Source organism: Pyrus communis, chromosome 10, assembly GCF_963583255.1.
Source record: "Pyrus communis chromosome 10, drPyrComm1.1, whole genome shotgun sequence".
Lineage (NCBI taxonomy): Eukaryota > Viridiplantae > Streptophyta > Magnoliopsida > Rosales > Rosaceae > Pyrus > Pyrus communis.
This window is the reverse complement of record NC_084812.1, coordinates 20035409-20061068: the sequence shown is the minus strand read 5'-3', so window position 1 is coordinate 20061068 and position 25660 is coordinate 20035409. Positions and strand designations below refer to the sequence as shown.

Genomic DNA, 25660 nt, shown 5'->3' with positions numbered 1-25660 from the left:
CCCCAGTGAAAGATTTTGTATGCAGTTCTCATTGGGAGTTGCCGGCTGGTTTCATTACTATTTTTCCTGAGGTGGCTACTTTAATTATAGCTACTTCTCTCCTATTACAGGCATCTATGGTCCCTTTATGTTGGTCTGGTTCTCTCTCTGGTATTCTTACAGCAAAAAATGCTTATTCTCACTTGCTTAAGGGCTGGTTTGGTATTGCTGTGCTTTGAAAAAAAGCTGCTTCTGTTGTGCTGTGAGAATAAGCAGCTGTGAAATAAAGCAGTAGAGTGTTTGGTAAACTTTTTGTAAAAGTGCTTTTGAAAAAAAAAAAAAAAAGCAGTATTAGAGTGTTTGGTAAACTTTTATGTAAAACAAATGTGAAAAAAAGCCGGTTTTTCAAAGCTAGGTTTTGCAGCTTCTTGTTTTTGGCTTTTTTTCATCCAAAACTGTGAAAAAAAGCTGAAACTGAGTGTTTACCAAACACAAAAACAGCTCCCAGTTTTTTTTATAGCAGCTTTTTTCAGAATCACCTCAGTACCAAACCAGGTCTAACTATGATCAGGTGCTGTGAGGAAAAATCATCTGGTCTCGTTGGATTCAACCAAGGCAAAGCCTTACTGTTTGGAAAGTCCTACAAGGTCGTTTCCTTACTTATGTTGTGCTTCAGCATATGGGAGTTTCAATGGTTTCTCGTTGCTCATTTTGTAATTCAATCGTTGAATCTCTCTTTCACATTTTTTTGGAATGTCCTTGGACAGTGGATCTTTGGTCTTGGTTGCTAGAGCTTTTTTGTCATCCCTCTTTATTGGTACCATCAATGTTACAAGTTTTTTCATAAACCTTTCTTTCAACTTTTTCTGGCTCAACTTGAAAACTTTGGATTATAATGGCTTGTACTTTTATATGGAGCATTTGGTTTCTTCGTAATCAACTTCAGTTTCGGGGCAAGTTTTCTTCATTGAATTATACCACATGCTGGCTAGTGGCTCGATTTTGTGACTTGGTACTAGTGTGTTTCCCAAGTTGTAGGTCATCGTCTTCAATGTTTCCTATTTTCTCTTTATTGGGTATCTCACGCTTTCTATTGAGGCTCCATCCTTTATTTGAGTCCATTGGCAGTTGCCAATGGCTGGGTGGTTTAAGGTTAATATTGATGGATCTTGTACCAATGGACATGTTGGATTTGGGAGGATCTTTTTCTCTTTGGATGGTAGGGTGCTTGGTGCTTTTGCATCAGATACAAAATTTGTAAGTTCAATTGCTACATAAATTCTTGTCTTTATCAAGGCTGTGCTTATAGCTTGGGTCATGGAAGTTTATATGGATTGAAACATATTATATGTTGGTTATTCCTTATCTTTTCAAGGCTCCTAATGCGGTCCCTTGGTTCCTTATGGTGGATTGGAAGAATTGTCTATAACGACTTTGTCAAATGTGGTTTATATGTACACATATTTATCTAGAAGGAAATTAGGTTGTAAATTCTTTAATTCATTTGGGGTAAATAGTTATTGCTCATCACCAATGGTCTATGGTTCCTGACTTTGCTGCCTCTATCCATGCTCGTGACATTTCATTTTGTCCTTATTATTGGTTTCGTTGATCGTTTGGGCATTGCAGGTTTTGGCTTAGTAATGGTGGGGATGGGACCGGCCGGGGTTATTCTCATCTAATCATTCTCAATTGAAATTAAAAAAAAACAAAGCTTTGATAAACTTGTCAATTACTTCATCTTAATGATTATGTACGCACCATCCTATTTTACCATGAAAATAAATATTTACACAGAAATTGCGCAGGACTGGAGTTTTCTTGGTATACAATCTAAAATATAATGTCCGAGCCTCCCGGTACGAAAAAGATTCAGTAACTTAGCTGCGACTTTATTTTCAGCATCTTCTTCGGATTCCAAAGGAACGTGAAAAGCTCCTCCCATAGTCTTGATTTCTTCCTTAATAAGCCTTTCGTCTTCCACATCACCGTCGAAAGATGATATCATCTCAAAGAGTGTCTTACGAACCTCATGCACTATGAAATCCTGCATGAAAAACTTGAATGTCACACATACTGTCCAGAAAATTAATGATGGAACCACAAATTCAATAATATCAATGTTTTTTAACCAATTTTTATTCCAAATATATTTATCAATCTCAATTTGTTGTCACTGATATGTGCATTGTTATTGTTATAATTGTTGTTCATTAAAAATAATACCACAAACCAACTGGGAGGACTTTTGGAATTCAAGATTATGACAACAAAAGCTCTCAAACCTGCGTGTGATCTGTGGGGTATTGATTTTTCCGTTTCTTGCCGATTTCAGAGCTAGTTGAGGATTCTATGTACTTATTTGCAAGTGATCCCTCATTCTCGCTGTTGGAGAACTTTGCCCATTTCTTGTATTCGTCACTCCTGTTCAAGATAGCCAGAAAATACTGAGCCAGTTCTTTTTCCCCAGCAAAAGAATCCTGAATCGTTCCTGCAGTTGGAAATGCAAACAGATGAACAGAGCATCTTTAACATGTCATAATTTTCACTCATACCAGTCATTCTGCAGTAACAGTGTATGGGCGAGTAACTCGATTTGTCCTCTTCATACGAGAGATGGTATTACACCAGAAACAGAAACCTTTTTGGACTAAGTGAAGCTAAAATAAACTATCCGTGATGCTCATACCTGTCAAGGCTAGCTTGGTGCAGACATCATCATCCGAAATATGCGGAGGCAAAACGCCTGGGGTGTCCAACACGTAAATATTGGGGTGGCTTGCAATCTGAAATGAAATACTGAATGCCGTAAGCAGCTATATGTTAAAATAAGAGTGATGCACTCACACACTATTTTATGGTTATTAATATACAAAATACAGTGTTAAAAATTAAAAGACAGTCGACAAACCTTCAAGCTGCTTATATTTTTTGTCTCACCAGGATGTGGACTCACTGTAGCACACTTCAACTTTCCCTTCTCTACAAGACAACCAATGTCCAATAAAATATAGAATTTATTCAACTTCTACTGATACGTAATACACGAAAATGAATTTTTTGAGATTATTTCCAGCTAAACACTCCCAGAAAAGAAAATTGAATGATTACGATTTAAAGCGGTACCTGCTGCACTAATCCTCCCAATCCGATGCAAAGAGTTGGCAAGGGCTGACTTTCCAACATTAGGAATTCCAACTAGCAATATTGTTGTGGTATGACAGTGATCAGCTTTCTTCAATTTTCTTACTTGAGCTTGCAAAAAGTTCAACAACTGTAAGAAGTAAACCGTCCTCAATATCCAGCAAACTGAAAAAGTAATCTAGGGACAAAAAATTAAGAACCAAAAAAGCATATCGTTCTGCTGTGTATATCCACATTCTTGGAAAAACCTATAAATGTTTCGTTTTAATAGTAGGTAAGAGTTCACATGCCAATGATCACCAAGCACATGTGAATTCCAGTGAAGTAGAACGGAACAAGAAAAGGCTGAACTTAATTTTGCGTGCCCCAAATGTTTTAGACTGTTTTGGTGTCCCATCTAACCGAGATCACACAATTGACTTTCCTACTACATTTTGATTATAGAGTGGGGTATATTTCATTACCTTCTGTGATATCTGCACTGATTACACCACACCTATTCCACCACAGCCTTTCAGGTTTCAGAAATAGACACTTATGTCCTGTGTTTTAGTCAAAGTTTCAGTTAAAAAGTCATTTTCTCTGCCAAAAAATAGAAGGGGCAAAAAAAAAAAAAACCTCACTTCTCCCCCTCCAGTTCCAGCACAGTGTGGTCATCCCAAAGTTGGTCCAGATAAACAGATAGATGGTAACAAGTAGCGATATAGAAAATGAAAAGTGTGATTGTTTTCTATCTTTCAATGTGTGTTTTTTTTTCCTCCAACGAAAAATGCATTTAACAAAAGTTATTACAAACAGACATGGTAATTACATTTTACCTGCTGAATGCTCTCGTTATTATGGGCATTGACTCCATATGAAACACGATTATTTTGTTTAAAGTACTTCATCCAGTCCTACAAATTAATCAAAATACGAAATTAATAGAAAAATAGAAATGAAAATGGTTTTTAGGAACATGTATACACAATCTCTCAACACCGTAGTAAAAGCAAAAGGAAAGAAGCATCAGCCTCAGTTAAATGTCAATTGACCAGCTCTTTCACCATTAAAGAAATTCAGTTCACAGAAAATTGACCTAATTTACAATATTTCATGCTCATTCAGTAATTTGTCCTATAAATCTAACATGACTAGAAATAAACCAGCTGAAGAAATGCTCACCTTCAGTTGAGAACGGTTCGCTAGGTCCATCTTGTTGAACAGTATTATTCTCTTTGAGAGTGGTGTATGGTTCCTTAGTTGGTCAAACTCCGACGACAATGGAATCTAAAAGTAGTATTATTGAATAATTAGTGGTTCAGATCATATTTAGTGCAACTCTTATCATAAAACAGAAAAGATGAAAAGAGGAAGTATGTGAAATGATGCTATCCCTGCTGAATTAACATTTCTGAAACCACTCATGTAATATTCCCATTTAAGATTTCAAACAAACTCTTTATTTCTTCTGCAGAATATTTCAACCCAATTTTGCTTTTTCTTTGTTTTTGCTCCCTAAAGAAGTAAAGAGTAAAGAGCCAACCTCAAAGCTAAAAAATTACTTTAAAATGGAAAATTCCATTACGAAAGATTTGTTTCAAAAGTAAGCAAACCATATGGTTCCTCCACTCCAGATTAACCAAAACCCGAGTAGTGAATGAAAGCTTTGACAAAAAATTATTGCTCCACATAAGAATAATTTATACAATAAGCTAAAACTGGTAGTGTAGAAATAAAGACAACTTCACACGAGAAAACTGTATAAAATTCTGGGGTAAGAGAAGCACTTTGTCAACCAAACAAATTAAGCAAACTTGAAAGCCAGATACACAGGTTGCACTAGTTTTCTACAAGTAAAGGGCTAAAAGTCACAAATCCAGAGCTTAAACATAGAAATCCTAAGAAAGAAAAAAAGGCTACAGCATGTGAGTCAGGCATTTCATCAAACAGTTGCAGTGCGTGCGTGACAAATACTTTGAGTTATCATTGTATTACCCTTGCGTCTCTGACTTCGAGAACGAGATCGACCAATGGGATCCGTTCGGCAATGGCGCGGGAAGCAGCAGCCATGTGAGGGTTGAACCATCCGTTTCCCGCGCTTGTGCTGTTTGTAATAGCTCTGCCTATTTGCCTTGCTAAAGTAGCCGTTGCCATTCCGCTTCGAGTTTCAAATACCGTTATTTTTCGAGTTTTAGATGTAGGCAACGGACACCGACCCTTATATGTTCGTTTCGACCCTCGCTCTTGCGTAGTAAAAATCTTTCGGATATGTTAACTTAATTTTCATGATATATTAAGAGAACTGTTCACTTTTCAAATTTTAGTCTACCCTACACAAATGTACTTTTCTTTTTAATTATAAAATATTTAGAATGTAAAATAAAATTTTTGAAATGCTAATAATAATTCTCTATATTAATATTCATGAGATTAAATGAAGGTGTTGCCACTTAGTACTAAGCTTTAATAGTATTTCTTTTCACTTATAAGTAAGAGGTTTTATGTTCGATTCTTACTAAAGGAAAAGTTGAACCCCATTATTATCAACTTATTATGAGGCTTAGCCTACTCCCAATCTTCTTAATGTAAATAATATCGTTTGCTAAAAAAAAACAATGAAGCATGTCATGTTATGCTATTTGCTTCATTTCAAATTATTATATATACACATTTTTTTTGTTAATCTCAATTTACTACTCTGAAATTTCTTGGTTTTCAATATTTGGTATATAAAGTTATCTTCATCCCAGTTTGGTACTTAAAATCATAATTCTGGAACACTTTCATACATCAGTTAAGTTTTCCGTCAGAACTTCTGCAGACGCCGTCCACGTGAACAATGATTGAAGCCACGTGTCAATATGAGCCCACATAGATTAAGGAAAAAAAAAAAAAAATCAATTTGGGTCATCTCTCTTCCTCCGCACCCACTGGGTCAGTGCTCCCCCTCCCTCTTCGACTCCTGCACATCCACCCTCTTCATCCTCCCTCCTCCGCACCCAGTGCTTCCCCCTCCCTCTTCAACTCCTGCACATCCACCCTCTTCTCTCCATCACAAAACTATAAAATAAAAAAATAAAAACCCACATCCCAAACCATCAAAAATTGGAAACCCACGAAATTCAACTCCATCAAATTCAAAAATTGAAAACCCTCCTCCTTGTTCGATTCCTTTCTGTCGTAGCTTCTTGCTTCCCTCACTACGGGGTTCACTCAGGCCTGATCGTGGATGCGGCTGAGGTGGCCCGATCTCAACAACTCTGTTACCTTCCTGATCTCGACCGCCACCGATTCGATTATGTTTGAATTCAGACAAGCCAACAACAAATCTACCTACAACGCCAAATCGAGAGTTTCGTCGCTGATTTCGAACTCGCCGTGCACGGTTCCTCAACGGACGTTACCTTTCCCTCAGAATTCTAGCTCCTCTGACACTTTCATGTCCATCGTCGGTGGGATTGAATCGCTTGGGGTTTCGGAGAGCAAACAAAGCTGGGTTCTTTATTTTTTATGGTGACTGATGAAACTTGGTTCGAATCCGCAGCACCCTAGATGAGAAATCACACTGACCAAACCATGAGCATCAAAGATTGATTCTTTTTAGGGTTAGGGTCAGGAATGGATTGGATTTTGGGCGTGATCTTTGTGGGTTTTAGGTTTAGGTTTTTTATTTTTTACTTTTCATTTTTAATATCTACTGGGGTCTATATTAACACGTGATGAGCATTTATTATTCACGTAGACGTCATGTCATCAGTTAACGAAAGTTTTGACGAAAAACTTAACGAATGTATGAAAGTGTTTCAGAATTATGACTTGAAGGTATCTGTAGACATCGAAATTTCGGTGAAATGAATGTTAACCAATAATTAAAATTTCAACGCTTACGTGTCACATAAATTTTACATGTAGCGTGTGACTCAACGAAAAATTAAAATAAATTGGAAAAGTCATCAAATAGGACACGTGTCATTACCTGGCAGAAATGATTTATTTCATCTGATTATTTAAATCCAAAAATCAAGTTTTGGAATTCTATAAATAGGAAGCCAAGACATTCATTTTGGAGGAAGGAGAAAGAAAGAAAGGAAGAAAGAAAGAAAGAAAGGAATTTACATCACACCAAAACCTTGAAGCCTCGAAACTCTAAAGCTCTCAAGCAAATCCCGAAGGATCAAGAAAACACTCTTCGTTCTTCGTCAAATCCTCCTTCAAAGGTCAAGCCCCAACGGCCCTCGAAGAACTTCCACCATTATTCAAGATCAAGCCCCGACGGCCCTTGAAGAAAGTGTTCATCGTTCATCATCCGTTCATTCAAGATCAAGCCCAAAAGCCCTTGAAGAAATCCACCCAACCATTATTCAAGATCAAGCCCCGACGGCCCCTTGAAGAAAGTGTTCATCATCCGTTCATCCTTAGATCAAGCCCCAACGGTCCTTTGGATCAATAGCTCATCCACAAACCTACACCCTACGAAGATAGAATCAGAGGATCAAATTACAAAGAGATTGTAACCCAAAAATCATTAAACACAAAAAATATATTTTGTGCACGTATTCTTGTTTCTTGTTTCAGGAATTTTTCGTGTTTACAAACTTGGCACGCCCAGTGGGACTTTCTCTACCTCTCATCTCTGTCTCCGTTCAAGATATTCAAGCACAGTCCATGGCTTCAAACAAAGAACAAGTCATGACTATCGGCACTACCTCCATTGAAAAACAGCTGGTTCAGATGAAGGAAACAATTGCAAGGCTGATAAAGATTGCAGAGGAGAAAAACTTGCAAACCGCCGGACTCATCAACCGTCTGGAGGCGCAACATGGTGTCATGGTGAAACCAAGCTCTCTTCCAACTAAGAGGACCGAAGAAGGCTTCAACCCAAATGCCTACGAACTCATGTCAAAGGCTAGGCATGACTTTGCTTCCTCTTCAAATCTTGGAAAGAAGGTTTCAAACACCGTCAACGACAAAGATAGCGACCTCACCAAAACTCAAAAGAAGTTGAAGGAGCATGGTTACGGAGTTGACAACAACCAAAGCACACCTCCAAAATCAATGGCATCAAGCAAGGGACAAGCCGTTCTTGCAACCACCAAGGGAAGAAGCATAAGCACTTCCGCCACAAATGGAGCATCCATTGGTACCACAACCACTACTCAACATGCCGCTGCAAAGTTGGTACTGCTAAGCAAGCAAGAGCAGCATCAAAGGAGCGAGTCGGTCATCCACCTGACCTTGCTGGGGGCACCAAAGCATGCTATTGAGGCACACAAGATGACACCCCAAAATGGCCAATGGGGTTCTTCATCAGCACTATGGATGTCTGAAGGAAAGTCATGTCTATTGGCTGCACAAGTCATGACCATCGGCGTCACCTCTGTTGAAGAACAGCTAGCTCAGATGAATGAAGCAATCGCAAAGCTCACACGGACTGTGGAAGAGAAGGACTTGCAGATTGCCGCACTTGTCAACCAACTAGATGCGCTGCCCGACGTAAAAGTCGACCCAAATATTGGCCTATTAAAGAAAGAAGGCGACGAAGAAGAGGAGCCACCAGCGGAGAAAGTTGAAGAGAAGCCGAAGCTAGACCAAGCAACAACATTCATGGGATCTCTCTCTATCCAGCAGCTACAGGAGATGATCGCAAACACTATCAAGACACAGTACGAAGGAAGCTCGCATGACTCCGTACTGTACTCAAAACCTTACTCCAAGAAAATTGATGCTTTGAAGATGCCAAGGGGTTATCAGCCCCCAAAATTCATGCAGTTCGATGGAAAAGGCAACCCGAAGCAACATGTCGCCCATTTCGTTGAAACTTGCAACAATGCTGGGACAGAGGGGGACTACCTTGTCAAACAGTTCGTTCGTTCGCTGAAAAATAACGCTTTTGACTGGTACACTGACCTCGAACCTGAGTCTATCAACAGTTGGGACCAGCTAGAAAGGGAATTCCTCAACCGTTTCTACAGCACTCGTCGTACTGTAAGCATGCTAGAGCTGACCAGTACGAAACAGTGGAAAGATGAACCTGTCATCGACTACATAAATAGATGACGTTCTTTAAGTCTGGATTGCAAAGATCGGCTTTCTGAAACCTCTGCCATTGAGATGTGCGTTCAAGGCATGCAGTGGGGACTACACTACATCCTTCAAGGCATCAAACCACGAACATTTGAAGAGTTAGCCACCCGCGCCCATGATATGGAGTTAAGCATCACCCGTCATGGGAAGAAAGAACAGATCGCCGACTACAAGAATGACAAAGTTTTGGGGCCAAAGGTAGATAAGGCTGCGTGGAAACCCACCAAGGAAGCAATGACGCTCAACACAACTCCAGTCAAAACCCATACACGAGGCAAAGCGATTCAAACCGAAGCTTTTCGTGATCAAGAGATACGTAGACGCACTTTGAAGGAGCTTGAGGAGAAGACTTATCCATTCCCCGACTCTGACGTGGTTGCCATGTTAGATGACTTGCTTGACAAAAAGGTGATCGACCTACCTGAGTGCAGACGGCCGGAAGAGATGAACCGTATTGACAGTCCAAGGTACTGCAAATTCCACCGCTTCATTAGTCATCCGACGGAAAAGTGCTTTGTGCTAAAAGATCTCATCATGAAGTTGGCTCAGAAAGGGATCATCGAGCTAGATCTTAATGATGTGGTGAAATCAAACTATACCTCCATCACTTCTGGCTCTTTGAACTCAAAATCTTCACCTCAACCGCTGGGGGCATGCTCCAAAACCATGTCAGTCAAGTCAAGTGAAGTTGAAGGATGGACTTATGTCACTCTAAAGAAAATGCACAAGAAACATAGGTCTCCTCCACAAGTTCACCAATCGGAAAGGGGGCAAAGCAGCTACCGTCAACCTTCAAAGCTACATGAAAGTGTTGAGGATGATGAAGTTTTGACACAAAGATCGTCCGTTGCCATCACGATGCGCGATTTCTTCCCCAAAGACTTCTTCAATTACTCAGTCAAGACTCCTTGCTATGAAGATTGCAAGGAATGCCTCTCTAAGATCGTTTGACAAATTTCAAAAGCTCCTCGTTCGCACGAGCCTAAAAGGCGACAACCAAAGCTCCTCGTTCGCACGAACGAGCCTAAAAGGCGACAACCAAAGCTCCTCGTTCGCACGAGCCTAAAAGGCGATAATCAAAAGCTCCTTGTTCACACGAGCCTAAAAGGTGACAACAAACGCTCCTTGCCTGCATGAGCTGAAACTGCAAACGGCACCAAAAGCTCCTTGTCTGCATGAGCTGAAACTGCAAACGGCAACAAAAGCTCCTCGTTCGCACGAGCCTAAAAGGTGGCAACAAACGCTCCTGGCCCTCAAAAGCATAAACTGTGTACGGCAAAATCATCACTCATTTGAACTACGTTATGACTTGATCTCTTCTTTGGAAGAGTACGTAGGCAACTTGAAACTTCAAAACTTCAAGTACAGTCACATCAAAATAAAAAAAAAATAAAAAGGGGGTTTTATTAAATGTTTGACTATTGAAAGTCAATTTCATTACATTAAAAAAAAAAATATATATATATATATAATAATAAATAAATAAGGGTTTTTATTAAAGACTTACAAATAAAAGTCAATTTTATTACAAGGAAAAAAAATATTACTTCGTTAAAAAAAAAAAAAAAAAAAGATAAAATAAAATAAAATAAAATAAAAATGTGTCTATGTGTTATGTGTGTGTCCCTCGCATGAGGCCCATCCGCACACAAGCCCCAGCTAAGGAACACGACCCAATAGCTAGGCCCACATGTTGCACACCAAGTTCCAAATCCCTGCTCGCTGATCCTCTACTTCAACAACTCCATCTTCTTCGTCTCTGCTGTTGACATCGACAAGCTTCTCCAGCACGGCGATTCGTCGAACACTAGCAGCTACCGATTCGATATCTGGCATCAAGCCCATCAGAGCATCGTGCAAGTCGAGAATCCTGAAGAGCTTCTCGGGCGACCTCCGGCTGATGCTGATGGCCTCGGCGAATACTCCGACTCTACCACCGCCTCATCTTCGAGAAGCTCCCGATTCCTGACCTCACTCGCTCCAGCTGCATCTGCCGAGTCTGGAACTCCGTCGCCTCCGATCAGGAGATCGTCGATAAAGCCTTCAAGTCCCCTTGGAATCTGAAGGAGGTGCTTGGAAAGCCCTCGTCTTTAAGCTTCTGGAGGGACAATTCGATCGGAAAATTCGCCATCTCCCATCGGAATGCCCGAGATCCCGACCAAGTGGCGCGGCCAGTGCGAATCTGCCCCTGATTTTTCCGCTACTCTCCGACCCTGAATCCAATGGCGGTTTCACTGACGATAAGGAGATGTACATGGCCAGCGTCCTCGCCCGCTTTCGCAAAACCCTCATCGTGAGGACCCACACCATCGAAATCCATCCCGGCGTGGCTTGATCTCTCACCAAGCTCAATCTCTTGACGACGTCGTTTACCGAAGGTTTCAAGGCCAACGAGATCAAATCCATCACGGCGGCGTTAGTCGACTTCTTCTCGGGGCTTCCGCTGCTGGAAGAGTTGGAGCTGGGTGTGTGTAACAACGTGAGAGACAGTGGGTTGGCGCTGGAAGTGCTCGGGTCCAAGTGCCCCAGGCTGAGACTACTCAAGCTGGGCCAGTTCCATGCGATTTGCTCAGCTATTGGGTCCAGAGCATGCTCTCTGAGCTCAACACAGGCGACGATATGCCCTCAATCGACGACCCTCTTCTCGTTCCGGCTCAGTCCTCGTCGATAACCTCGATGAGCTTCTCCAATTCCCAGCGGAGTCGAGTTTTCAGCGATGATTCTGAATACGATCTCAGGGCTATCCCTGGCAAGGCGGCGTCCCTGTCAGCACATTCGTTGTCAGAGACCGAGAGTGCAAGAAAGTGATTAAGGACCTCAATTGGGTATGATTCTGGCGGGATTGCAGTCTCCGGCACTGTATCCGATCTGACTCGACTTCTGGTTCTGGTCGACTCACAAGAAATCGGCGTCTAACTCGTCCACACACTCATGGCCTGTGCTGAGGCTGCAAAAACTTTTTTTGTGATTTCTGGCTTTGGTTCGTACAGGGTTGTTCTGATCGGAGCTGAGCAACACTTCTCACCCTTCAAACACAAATACGGCAAGTTGTGCGTGAGCAAGGAAGAGAACGATTACAGGTTTGATGTGTTCAAAGCCGACATCGCGGAACATCGTCTGTACAAGCATTTTGTGTCAGCATACGTGTCGTGCTTAAGGATCGCGACGTCGGTCTATCAGTTGCCGAGGATCAACGAGCAGCTTGTGTAGTCATAGAGCGTGGTAGACAAGTACTCGGGAGCCGATGAGGATGTTGGAGTCATGGATGAGAAAGACCTTGATTTGCTTCATTTTTAAAAAAAAAAAAAACAATTGCGGCAACATGTTCGAGTTGACACAATGGAAGCAGTCATGGCATGTTGAGAGCTTGATCAGTCTCTGCAAAGCTTAACAGGTGTATCCACGGGTGAAGAGAATAAGTCCGCTTCGTCCACAACGGCAGGCAGTGCAATGGGTGTGTAGTGGCTGTGCTCAGTGGCCGCTGTCAAACGACTAGCCGATCGTCAAGCTCGACGCTTTGCACTACTTCAAGCCCTGGCTGCTTCTGCACCTCCGCCATGGCTGCTGCCTGTGAATGTGATTAACAAAAACAAAGTTTGTCAACTCACACCCAAAGACCTCATCCATCTGCTTGCCTCTGCTGCTGCCTTTGAATGAATTGACAAAACCAAAGTTTGTCAACTTACACCCCAAGACTTTCTCCGAACTCCGTTGCTTCAGCTCTCCAAACTCCATAGCCGCAGCAACAGCATCCACTGACTACTCCAAGCTCCTCTGCAATTTCCTCCCTGCACCATGTGGGGAATATATATATAAAAAAATATTATTAAAAAAAAAAAAGGATCTATCTTGGTGGATCAGCACCACCGAAAGCAAAGAAAAAAAAAATATAATAAAAAAAAAAAAAAGGGATCTATCTTGGTGGATCAGCACCACCGAAAGCAAAGAAAAAAAAAATATAATAAAAAAAAAGGGGATCTATCTTGGTGGATCAGCACCACCGAAAGCAAAGAAAAAAAAATATAATAAAAAAAAAAAAAAAAAAAAAAAAAAGGGATCTATCTTGGTGGATCAGTGCCACCGAAAGCAAAGAAAAGTAAAAAAAAAAAAAAAAAAAAAAAAAAAATAATAATAATAATAATAATAATAAATAATAAAAAAAAATAAAAAGGAATGATGATGGACGGTGATGTATATGTTTTATCTGTATTTAGCACAATACACTGAATAAAATAAAGCATGTCCATTAATCTCCAAGAAATTACAAGTGTGTACAAAAAAAAAAAAAAAAAAAAAAAAAAAAAAAAAAAAGATGGAGCTTTCACAAAGGATGTTCACGTGAAGCCCCATTACTTGGCAAAACTCTAGAAACGGAAGGCATCGGAGCAGAAGGCATCGGAGCGGGAGGCATTGAAGCTAGAGCATTCCAGGCCTCAATACTGGGTGGAACGCTAGATGACCCAGGAAAAAGGTGCCTCTGGAAGAAAGTCGCAAGCCTGTGACGGTCACTTTGCATTCGACCATTGGATTCTTGCAGCTCATCAAGCTTCCTCTTCATGCCCGACGAATAGTTATTTGCAAGCACATGCAAACTTCTATTCTCGTACTTAAGCAGTTTGATCTCTTGCTTAAGACTTTCCACCTCCGCCATCAAGGATTCAACTTGGCGGGAGCGAGCAAGTAGGCGTTGGCCCATGTTGGACACAGAGCCTGCGCACTGAACACTGAGAGCGAGGGACTCTTGAACGGCCAACTCATCGGACCGTCCTGAAAGCAGCCGACTATCTTCAGGAGTGAGGAGGTTCCTAGCTACTATCGTAGCTGTTGTTGCGTCCTTTATCACAGAGTCTTCACCTGTAAGAGGACCGTTAGAAGATAAAAAAGAAGGGCGCCATACATTACCTTGACGGGGCACAACCGGATCGCTGCTGAGACTCAAATCTAAGCAAAGGTTCGATGAGTTAGTCATTTTTCAAAGGTGTTCAAAGAGAAGGGATAAAAAAAAAAAAAAAAAAATTTCAAAGGGTCGGAGACAATTTTTCAAGAATGGGCAATCTTCAGAGGGTGAATGTTGGGGTGATCAATACCGCTATAAAAAGCCAAGGCGACACGACCACCGATTCAAAAATCCGGATTTTCCTGCGTGAAGTTTGGCGACGCGTTCGCGGCTTTTCAGAAAACGCGTTCAACTTTGTCAAAAGATATCTGACAAAGTCGAGAACACGTGGAGGCCATCATCGCAACTACACGTCTTTAGCCGACAAGCGCAAAGTTCGGCGACGCTTTCTCTGCTTTTCAGAAAACGCGTGCAACTTTGTCAAAAGTGGCGCTCGTTCAGAAATCGAAGAGGCGTCGTTCAGAAATCGAAGAGGCGTCGTTCAGATATCGAAGAGACGTTTGTCGACAAGGGTAAAAGAACGGTACCACCACTTGCTATTGAGAAATCCCTATACATGTCGACCTTCATCTCTTATGGCAAGGCAGACCTGAAGAAAATGCCCAACTCTTCCTCACCTCTGAGGGCGCACTCCCAGCAAAGCCTCTCGAAATACTCAATTCTTCTTCTTCCCTTGAGAAAACCTATTCAACCTTTGAAGACACCAGATGCCTGGAGTACAGATAACCCAGGAGGAAACGATAGATTGAAGCATGGGCTGATTCATTCACCGCTTCTTCAAAAGCAAAGGTATCTCATATCATCAAGGGCGAAAGCATAGGTATCTCATATCATGCTTTTTCCCTATCTTTTCCTTTGCCCTTGTTCTCACCTGCCAAGACAAGGACAGAGGAAGCAATATGTCGGAACCTCCACTCAAACCAGTTGCCACCAAGGAGTGAAGCACCATTTAGATGCAAAGGTTGCATTCAACTCCTGCATCGGAGGACAAATACTACAAGAGAAGATGCTAAACCTGCATAAGGAAATACCACTTCTGCAAAGGGGAGCAAGTAAGGCAAGCGAAAATGATACATCGAAGCATGTGGAGACAAGCACAACAAATATATGTGCTGATTCATTCGCTGCTTCTTCGAAAGCAAAGGTATCTCATATCATGCTTTTTCCCTGTCTTTTCTTTAGTCCTTGTTATTACTCGCATGGCAAAGTGAAAGAGAGCAGTCAGCGGCACTTGGAGTCAGTCTTCCGATCTGAAACCGACTACCTGGAATCTATTCCTGATTGCTTACCTAGTATTGCTCTCGAGTAGTCATCTTCAACGGTTGATACACTGCCAGAGAAGGGACAAGGAAACTTCAATCTTTCCAACCCTCTTCAATACGAATTGGAAAGATTGAACAAAGAAACAGGTCAGCACCTCCACCTTGTACTTGCCTGCCATATCCTGAAACCGCTCGTAGACCTTCGGGGGGAGACCAAAAGAATCCTGCTGCCCAGTTCAAGAGTAGCACAAAGGAAAATCAACGATTGGAGGAAACCAGAAAATCTTCCAGTCGAACTCAAGATCAAGCCTCGATGGCCCTTGAAGAAATCTCCAGCCCAGTTCAAGGTTAAGCCTGTGGAAAATCAACGATTGGAGGAAACCAGAAAATCTTCCAGTCGAACTCAAGATCAAGCCTCGATGACCCTTGAAGAAATTTCCAGCCTAATTCAAGATCAAGCCCCGACGGCCCTTGGATCGACATCTACATTAAGGAACTTCAAAACGCATCTCATACACGTGACAAGCACATGTCAACGACGCGCCTTGAAGTGGGGGCATTTGTAGACATCGAAATTTCGGTGAAATGAATGTTAACCAATAATTAAAATTTCAACGCTTACGTGTCACATAAATTTTACATGTAGTGTGTGACTCAACGAAAAATTGAAATAAATTGGAAAAGTCATCAAATAGGACACGTGTCATTACCTGGCAGAAATGATTTATTTCATCTGATTATTTAAATCCAAAAATCAAGTTTTGGAATTCTATAAATAGGAAGCCAAGGCATTCATTTTGGAGGAAGGAGAAAGAAAGAAAGGAAGAAAGAAAGAAAGAAAGGAATTTACATCACACCAAAACCTTGAAGCCTCGAAACTCTAAAGCTCTCAAGCAAATCCCGAAGGATCAAGAAAACACTCTTCGTTCTTCGTCAAATCCTCCTTCAAAGGTCAAGCCCCAACGGCCCTCGAAGAACTTCCACCATTATTCAAGATCAAGCCCCGACGGCCCTTGAAGAAAGTGTTCATCGTTCATCATCCGTTCATTCAAGATCAAGCCCAAAAGCCCTTGAAGAAATCCACCCAACCATTATTCAAGATCAAGCCCCGACGGCCCCTTGAAGAAAGTGTTCATCATCCGTTCATCCTTAGATCAAGCCCCAACGGCCCTTTGGATCAATAGCTCATCCACAAACCTACACCCTACGAAGATAGAATCAGAGGATCAAATTACAAAGAGATTGTAACCCAAAAATCATTAAACACAAAAAATATATTTTGTGCACGTATTCTTGTTTCTTGTTTCAGGAATTTTTCGTGTTTACAGTATCATATTAGGATTAAAAAAAATTTCATGTACTAAATATTGGAAAATAAAAAATTTTAAAGTAGTAAACTCAGTTTAACCTTACATTTTTTTTAATAGAGGTGATCATACTTGAATAGGACCAACTGTTCGATTGTCACACTTATTTAGTAAGTTATCCACCCAAATATATTAATCTTTAGTAAAAGGGCTAAAAACTCAAAATAATTCAACTAAACACTCAAATGCCTAAAAACATAGAATGTAATGATTCAACTACATTAAGGGCTACCTTGATACATGGTGAATTAAAAGTATGGTGAAGGGAGAATATAAAATTATGACCACTTAAAAGAATAAAAGATGGATTACTCATGAAGAAAGATTATCCATTCCAATCCCCCTTAAAATGGTAGGATTAGAAGGGATGAAATTCCTTCATAGCTAATCATCTTTTGATTCCCTCCAAATGAAAAACCATTCACTTGCATCCTCAACTTCCAATCCAATCGTATGTACCAAACCATGATAGAACCCCAACTTCACTTCTTACTCAATGTAACAGTAACAATATGTATTTATTACAATATTCAACTTTTACAACAACTGCTTTCTCTTACAACTTTCCTTATATTGCAGCTAGCTATCTTAGCCACTAAGAAACCTAGTAACAATCTTATCTCTAATTAAAACCAAATAACCAACTTCCCCCTTCAAATGAGTCTTGTAAAACAAGACTTAAAAATAGTGTAAAACTCAAGTTGAACAACTGAAGAACATTACAACTAAACCACTTTAGGGAATCGGATCTTCAAATCTGAGAAGCTTTCACAAGTAGCTTCTTCTGGAGTATGATTCTGGCAGTGAACTAACACTTCAGTGACTACAGTATTGCCCTTTTTAATCATCCTTCTATCAAAAATTGCCAATGGTACATCTTGTAAAATATCAGCATTTGTAATCACTTGTGAATGAACAGTATAGGTTGAATTGCAGCACCCAAATGTTTCTTTATACAAGAAACATGAAAAACCGGGTGTAACTTGGATGTTGCTGGAAGCTTTAATTTGTAAGCAATTGGACCGATCTTAGCCAATATTTCACAAGGGACCATAAAATTTTGGTTGCTACTTATGGAAGGGTGAGAAGCCAATGACATCTATTGATAAGGTACCAATCTCACATGAGCAACTTCCAAATTAGTTTTAAGCAGTGACAACAGTTTGTCTCTCTAACAAACTTCTATTAACCATTTCCAACTTAGTAGTACCAGCTTAATAGACAAGAAGAGATGGATGAGGTTGACCATAAGCCACTTTATATGGAGATAGTTTTGTAGCAGAATGATAAGTTGTGTTATAGCTCCATTCTACCTAGGGTAGCCACATAGACCATATCTTAGGTTGAAAACTACAAAAACACCTTAAGTATGTCTGCACACACTTATTAACTACTTTTATTTGATCATCAGTTTGAGGATGGTAGTGCAAAAAATTCTCTCCAGAAAGCACTCATAAACGCAGGATCTGTATCATTGAATATAAAGATTGGCATCCCATGAAGCTTAAAAATATATTCAACAAAGAGATTGGTAACTGATGCAAAAGTGAATCGGTGTGAAAATAATACAAAATGCCCATATTTAGAAAGCCTATCAATTACAACCCAAATAATTGTTCTACCTCTACATTCTAGAAGTCCATTGAGATATCAGACCACATTCTAGAAGGAATTGGCAGAGGGTGAATTAATCCAGCTGGAGCCAAAGTTTGTCTCCAGCAGAAGGACTATTATGATGTTCTTCAAATACAGTTTGTCTCCAAGAGCTAGTGGGACTTAGTACAATTATGTACTTGTACTTTAGGAACCCATTGTCAACCTAGTATTTCAAAAGATTTGAGTGTAGATGAATCTGTGATGTTTTGCACTTCTTGTATTTTTGCCAAAATCCAAGAATCTTGTTCACTATGTCTTCTCAAATCATCCATCCAACTGAGATATGGATAAGAAATAGCTAGGAATTCCATGTGAGAAGGTTGAGAATCTGGTGGAACCATTTGTGCATCCCTAGGGATTCTAGAGAAGGCATCAGCCACTTGATTATCACACCCTTGTTTGTACTGTATCACATAGCTAGTCGAAACCAAGAAATTTAGAGACCCACTTCTATTGAAAAGGAGTATTGGCTCTATTTTGCAAGAAAAACTTCAAACCATGATGATTTGTTTAGATAATAAAATGCCTTTCCACTAAATATGATTGCCATTTCTTAATTGAATGAATGATAGCCCTCATTCTCTTTCATAAGTAGATAGAGATTAATTTCTAACACTCAAAGACTTGTTGGTAAAGGCAATAGGCCTTCCATTTTTCTGTAATACAACTCCAATACCAAAACCTGAAGCATCACTTTCATAAAGGGCTGAGTAAAGTCTGGGATTACTTGAAATGTGCCGTTTGCAAATCTCTCTAAAGAGATAGGGGCCTGCCAACGCACGTGGGTCTCATCTCTATTAGAGAAATAATACAAATTATGGTACAAGTAGATAGTAAGAATATCATTTGTGTTTGTTTGGTGACTTTATAGTGCTCATGAGCAGTGCAATTCTAGTTAACTTATCGTAAATTCCTTGCTACTTAGAAATCCGTTGTCCAAATTTATCAAAAAAAAAGGTACAAAAGTGCTTGGTACAATGTCCAGCAGTTTTATTAAGCGAGGACAACAAGGTTACACATTCAACAAGCGTGCAGATGTACAAGTACCAGCTCTTATAGCTTAGTTTGTATGCTAGGCTCTCTTTCCCACTGAAACATAAATAAACTCTAAATTAACTACTAAAACTAGCTAGCTGCTGCACGAAAACTCCCCGGAAGCCACACTTCTTAGTAAGGATTAGTTGCTGGCATAGCTCCTGGTCTGGTAACAGATGGACAGAGGATCCAAGTTCAAAACTTGCCAACTAAAATCATATGACCTAGGTCAAATATATTAGGCCGTAAAAAACGCTGTTTTTTTTATAACCTACGTATGAAATATATACCTTAATCTGTGTACTTAGTTCTCTTGTTCTCTCAATGCTCTCATGCCCCTGCAGATCCACATTTCTTGATTTTTGCCACGCAATTGTCTTTAGGCCTAGTATGAGGCAAGTACATCAAGGGGCATCCCGGATTAGTGCGTTCCATCCTGCAGCATTGGTCAAATCACCGAAACATTAGAAGATGATTAAAAATATAACAACCGATTTTCCAATTTTAGTCATGGAGAGGCAATTGGTTAAGAGTACTCACTTATAATTAAGGAGGAAATGGTGAAGGAAAATAGCTATTTCCAGCTTAGCAAGATCATTTCCAGGGCACAGATGGCTTCCAGCTCCAAAGGGAAGAAAACTAAATGCTTTCGGTGTGAAATTCTGGGCCGGCAGAAAGCAATAAACCAAGTCAGATGTAAGTACAAATTATTGTTTGTCATAATTATTAGTAAATTATAGTGCTTAAAAACTTACATCCCATCTGGAAGGGCTGAATTCCATTGGGTTTGGATATAATTCAGAATCATAGTGAATGCTCCTGAACCAAACCAATACTTTCCAGCCCTTGGGAATGCTATAACCTGAAAGCCAAATATTAAGTAAATTTCTGAGGTCTAGCAGTTATTTGAAGAAAAATGAGAAACGAGTGAAGATATGTATGCAGAGTAAAAATACATATGAAAAAAAATCTTAACCTACCGTTTATTTTGACATCCTTCTTTGCCTCTCGAAAGACGGTGAGTGAGAATGTTATCACGCGAAGAGTTTCATCAATCACCTATGGAGTTTAAAACAGTTAGCTGGAACCACTTGGCAACAGCTGAATAAAAAAAAATATTGAAAATGAAGCCATATTTTGGTACCTGGCAAAGATAGTCCATTTCTCGATATTCCTTGAGTGTCAAGCCCTTCTGCGTTGGTGGCCTCCTCTTGAGAATCTCCTCTTGCTCAGCCTAAATTCGTCCAAACATGATTACCAAATCCATTTGAAGTATTCAAGAGTTATCAAACCAGAATTCGTCAAAAGATATCAAGGAAACGATAACATCTCTTCATTGAACAATCTTAACAACATAAATATCTATTAATTTGACACATGCGGGCTAATCTAAGTGGATTGATTACGAATGCAAAATGAAAGCTAAAATTTGTGGCTATGGTGAATTGTGACAACGCGCCTGCACAGGTAAATCAGTCCCCTAATATTCAAAAGAAAAATGAGACAAAGAAAAAACTACATTCAAGATGAACTACCGAAAAATATGTTAATTCAAATACCTTAGCTCTCTGGAAAGCTTCTGGGTTTGCTTGTAGGAAAACGGTAGCCCACATTATGGTATGGCCGGAAGATTCATGGCCTGCATTCAAGTACATTAACAGTACATCTATAATGTCCTCATCGTTAAGTTTTCTTCCATCGTCATCCTCAACATCCAGCAGAGCGTCCATCATATCTTTCTTATTTACATAGTAGTTTCCGGACTTTCTTTGAGCTCTTCGCTCATCGACAATTGATTGAAATATAGCAACAAGATTTTTCCGAGCCTAAAATGGAAATAACTCGGTTAAATGCTAAAAAATTACAAACACCACTGTCCAAGTTATGAAACACAAAAACCCAACTTATCAGTTCCTCACCTTAAGTGCTTTATGGTAAGCAAAGCCCGGAAGATTGATTGCCATGGCTCTAACTCCGTAGTTAAGTACTGTATATTCCCTCTCCAAAGCCTCCATGACTGGCTCGCTCTCTGAGCTAAGAAAGATGTACATAATAATCTTGAAGGTAAGCTTTCTGAGTTGAGTTAAGAACTCTATTTGTCCCAGTTTGGACCATTTTTCCAAGGACGTTATGACAATCTCTTCAATGTACTTCATGTACACAGACAATGCTTCATGACCATTGACTGGAGCTGCTGTTAGTCTCCTTAGACGTTTGTGTTCTTCGTAAGATATACCAATGAATGATTTCTTTCCAATTAGCTCCACAGTAGAAACAGGCCACCCGGGTTTGAATGCATCGTCATCAGTCAAAACTCTTTTACTTGTTTCAGGCGTTGTAACAATGATACTTGGGAACCCGAACATGAAGGCCTTGTAGATTCCAGTTTTCCCAAATCTGCATTGTTCATTGACAAGGCAACAAAGTTACACTGAAGTTAGTCAAATCGGAGAAACATATTGCACACACAAAACGATTGAAACTAAGCCGATAATTAACTGTCAATAATTCAAATGAAATTAGTCAACCAAAGAAGGGCTTATGTGTCAAAAATTAAGAAACTCTTCCATTCACATTGTTCAACATTATGGTACAATGTGAATAATGTTCTTTCATCCATTTACCAATTTGTATTGGGTGCATTAGGTGCACTGCATCCGACACTAATAAAAAATGAGTGTGACACATTGTTGTTGAGAGTTGTCCCACATCGGTGAGGGACAAGGCTTGTTATGTGCTTATATGATCTTGGGCTACTCCCTATATAACCAATTAGTTTTATGATGAAACCTCAAGCTCATCAATTGCTACATGGTGACCCTACAAAAGCATGCAAGTTTGGACCAAAAATATTTGCTGCTTCTAAATCTCACAGACTATAGTGCCGGCCACAATGTCAACTTGTTATTTCAGGGTAGTTTTCTAGGGAAAGGGATCCTCTCCGAATCCCTTCCTACTAATCCACCAAATTAAGGAATCTGTGTCATTGAAATTTGATCCAACAACTGAAGTTATTATAATTTTTAAAATGGGTCTCTGTTTATAGCCGTTAGAACAAATTTCAATAACACGGATTTCCTGATTTAGTGGATTAGGCGGAAGGGATCCCTTTCCGTTTTCTAGCATCCATATATATTATTTAATTCTAAACTTTTTAATTCTGTTAGTTTTTTATTTTAGAAAAGGGAAAAAAGAACGAAGAATATTAAAAGCAATTTCTAAAGAGAATAACTTGGAGAAAAAGCAGTTAGTCAATCAACTCAACAAGGTGGGAACTTATTCTTAATTTTTGGAAATGGAGTCCCACATCGTCATTCCGAATGAGTCTCCATTATATCTCACTTTTGCACTTAAATGCCAAATAGTTTATTTGGTCAGAAAATGCCAAGTAGTTGATGACAAGGGGGAAGCATATTGAAATTAAAGTAGGCTACTAACTCAAAATATCAACAACTTTACCAAATCATCGCATTACAAAAATGAATACATTCTCACATCTCTTGTTTCGGAGAAATAAGTGGCTCGCGAGGAATGGAAAGAAACATATTAGATTTGATCTCGAAGTCCTCATATAGCACTTCTTCCAATCCTGGATGGGTGATCACTTGTAAAACCCATCGAAAACTAAACTCTAAAACCATTTTATTTTATTTTTCTTTATTTAAGGTGAATTGAATCTTCATTAGACAAGTATCAATTAGACGCGTAAAAGAATAACCTCATTAAAACCTGCCTCTGGTAAAACCACAAAATGAATTATGATACAATTTTGTCGAGGAAAGAGATGCTACACATATAAAACATAAAACATCTTTTCTTTTAATGTTTATTGTTAAACTCAAATTTTTTGTAAACATGATTTGGGATATTTTATAGTTTTAGCATCCCACATGGACAATTTGGTTTAACATGCGCCACACGTTGTCTGTCTATGACTCCCACATGTACAATTAGTGTGTGGGACATAGAAGGAGGAGATAAGCCCGTCTTATCAAGGGTCAAATAAAAACCCGTCATGTTAACATATGTGCTTGACACAAATTCAACTTACTTTTTCGATAGTTTTAGTTTAAAATCCTATGTGAACAATTTACAAGTACTGTAAAAACTAAGAGAATGTGTGAAATATATTTGTTAAGAGAATAATTTACACGACATAAGAAATTATTGTAGCAGAAGGCATTGAGCCTTCCTAAGCATGCACATTGTGGGGTTGAATAAGCATGTGGGGCACTGCTGAAGATCACGAGTAACGGTTGGGGATTGACTGCCAAAACCAAGGGTTTTTTATTAAAAAAAAAAAAAAAAAAAACAAGGGCTTTTGTGCAGAAAACATACAAAATAAGGAACGGTGAAAATTTGGGAGTATTTGCATGAAGTGTGGTGCGCAGTGACCCACATCTTGTATAGACTGTCCTCTACAAGTGTCAAATATGCACAGAAAAATCAGTTACAAAAGCAAATTACAAGAAAAAACCTTCGGTTACAAATGTGACAGTAAAAGTGAAAAAAATGGCTTACTATAAAATGTTTTTTTTGTACCATTTAGTATTACGATTTAATGATATATTTATCTTTATTTGGAAGTGAGAGGTCTTGGATTCGATTCTTATTAAAAGAGAATTTGAATCACATTATTACTAACTCATTGTGAAGTTAAGCTCACTCTCTCTTCTTAATGTAGATAATATCGTTTGTTCAAAAAAAAAAACTTTTTTGGTAACATTGTTTATTCTCTACTTCACTAAGGTTACGTATGGTAAGACAGACGTACAGCACAAACTTTCCCTTGTTGGGCCATATTGGTAAATTCAACATCAATTTACAATACCGCATAGAGAATGCAGTATATATCGAGAATGTAGCAGATACTGTAAATTCGTACTGGAAGTTATATTTTTTTATTGAATATCAAACAACATAAGAAGAACAGTATAACTTTAGCAAAACAGACAAATAGATAGAGAAAGAGAGGTGGAAATTGACCTGGAAACAAACTTGTCGAGAAAGGACTCAGGATTGTTAGACTTGAAAGCTCTGAGGAAGGACCACATGTTGCCAATCAAGGGCAAGCCCAAGTCACCAGGTGGGAGGGAGTACCGCCTTTCACCCAGCTGGGTTTCATACAGCAACCGATTTGCATTCTTGATAAGCCACCAGAAGGCCACAAGTCCAACAAAGCTCGACAGAAGTAACATCCAAATGGAAGCCAGTCCCGTTCCCACACCCACTACCAAACCCAGCACCATGATTTTCTTATGCTTTGTGATGACTCACCATTCACTCACTTAAGAAACAGGGAATTAATATAAACAGAGAGAGGAGGGGAGAAGAAGCTCAAAGTTTGAGTGATATCCCTCAGTCTCTCTGTTTCCGTGTCTCTATGTTTGCTCCTTTATATACAATTTAGGCATGGCTAGAAATATAGCTCCTTGTATTAATGTGTGGGGAAATATTACAATACATATAAGGTTATATTAAATTCTATTTAGGTGGGAATTTTATATTAATTATAATTTCAAATTACATTATTATAATACATGCGATAATTACGAAGAAGATTCTGAATTAACTAAATTCCCAAAGCGGTATAAAAAAAAGTAGAAAAAAATTTCCCAGATAAAGTAAAACGTAGAAAAAAAATTTCCCAGTGAAAATTAAAAAAATTTGTATAAAAAAAAAGTAGAAAAAAGAGAGGAGAGAAATTATATGTGAACTGAAAAAAAAAAAAAGAAAAAAAGAAAAAAACGAAATTGTGGTATTTACATGGTGACAGAGACACGTATAGGTGCCGGCCCTTTAAGGCTTTACCTATATTTTTTGTTTTGTCTTGCTATAAAATTGTCTTTGATTCTTTGACCTGCACCATTCGTCATTCGTGTATATTATTATTTTGGCCTGTTTATTATCTAAAATCCATGTGAAATAATGTTTAAATTTGGACTAAATAAGATCCTTCTGGGAAATTAAAGAAGAAAAATTCGCAGGCTAAATGCAATGTCTACAGATTATTAAAAAAGAAATACAATGTATATCCATAGTTAAAAAATTAATAAATACAATTTACATAAATATTAACTATACCATGTAAAAATAATTACTATGTTTATTATGAATTTGAAGTGACTAGATACTAAGGATAATATAGACCTAATACAAAATTAATAAGGATAAGCGTGAAATGACTTACTTGGAATCCCATCCAAATCCACAACCAAATATGGTAAGAGAAATTTTATTTATATCCATGTTTT

General features: G+C 39.1%; 2 protein-coding genes across 3 annotated transcripts; both read right to left on the bottom strand.

Annotated features, from left to right (window-relative positions):
- Positions 1 to 1715: 1715 nt before the first annotated feature.
- On the bottom strand, positions 1716 to 5358 carry LOC137748961 (DAR GTPase 2, mitochondrial). The gene is made up of 8 exons (XM_068489147.1): positions 5101 to 5358; positions 4288 to 4392; positions 3942 to 4019; positions 3106 to 3253; positions 2891 to 2961; positions 2669 to 2765; positions 2265 to 2470; positions 1716 to 2026 (listed from the first exon to the last, which is right to left on the bottom strand). The coding sequence occupies exons 1-8, from the start codon at positions 5257 to 5259 to the stop codon at positions 1769 to 1771; spliced, it is 1122 nt and encodes a 373-aa protein (XP_068345248.1). The 5' UTR covers positions 5260 to 5358; the 3' UTR covers positions 1716 to 1768.
- Positions 5359 to 19279: 13921 nt separating this feature from the next.
- On the bottom strand, positions 19280 to 24754 carry LOC137748481 (ent-kaurenoic acid oxidase 1-like). 2 transcript variants are annotated; one of them, XM_068488640.1, is made up of 9 exons: positions 24393 to 24754; positions 21326 to 21803; positions 20966 to 21232; positions 20551 to 20640; positions 20387 to 20465; positions 20162 to 20268; positions 19947 to 20068; positions 19697 to 19842; positions 19280 to 19615 (listed from the first exon to the last, which is right to left on the bottom strand). In XM_068488640.1, the coding sequence occupies exons 1-8, from the start codon at positions 24653 to 24655 to the stop codon at positions 19737 to 19739; spliced, it is 1512 nt and encodes a 503-aa protein (XP_068344741.1). In that variant the 5' UTR covers positions 24656 to 24754; the 3' UTR covers positions 19280 to 19615; positions 19697 to 19736. The 2 variants fall into 2 exon arrangements, with proteins under 2 accessions (XP_068344741.1, XP_068344740.1); XM_068488639.1 differs by having other exon boundaries at positions 19280 to 19572.
- Between the last annotated feature and the right edge of the window lie 906 nt (positions 24755 to 25660).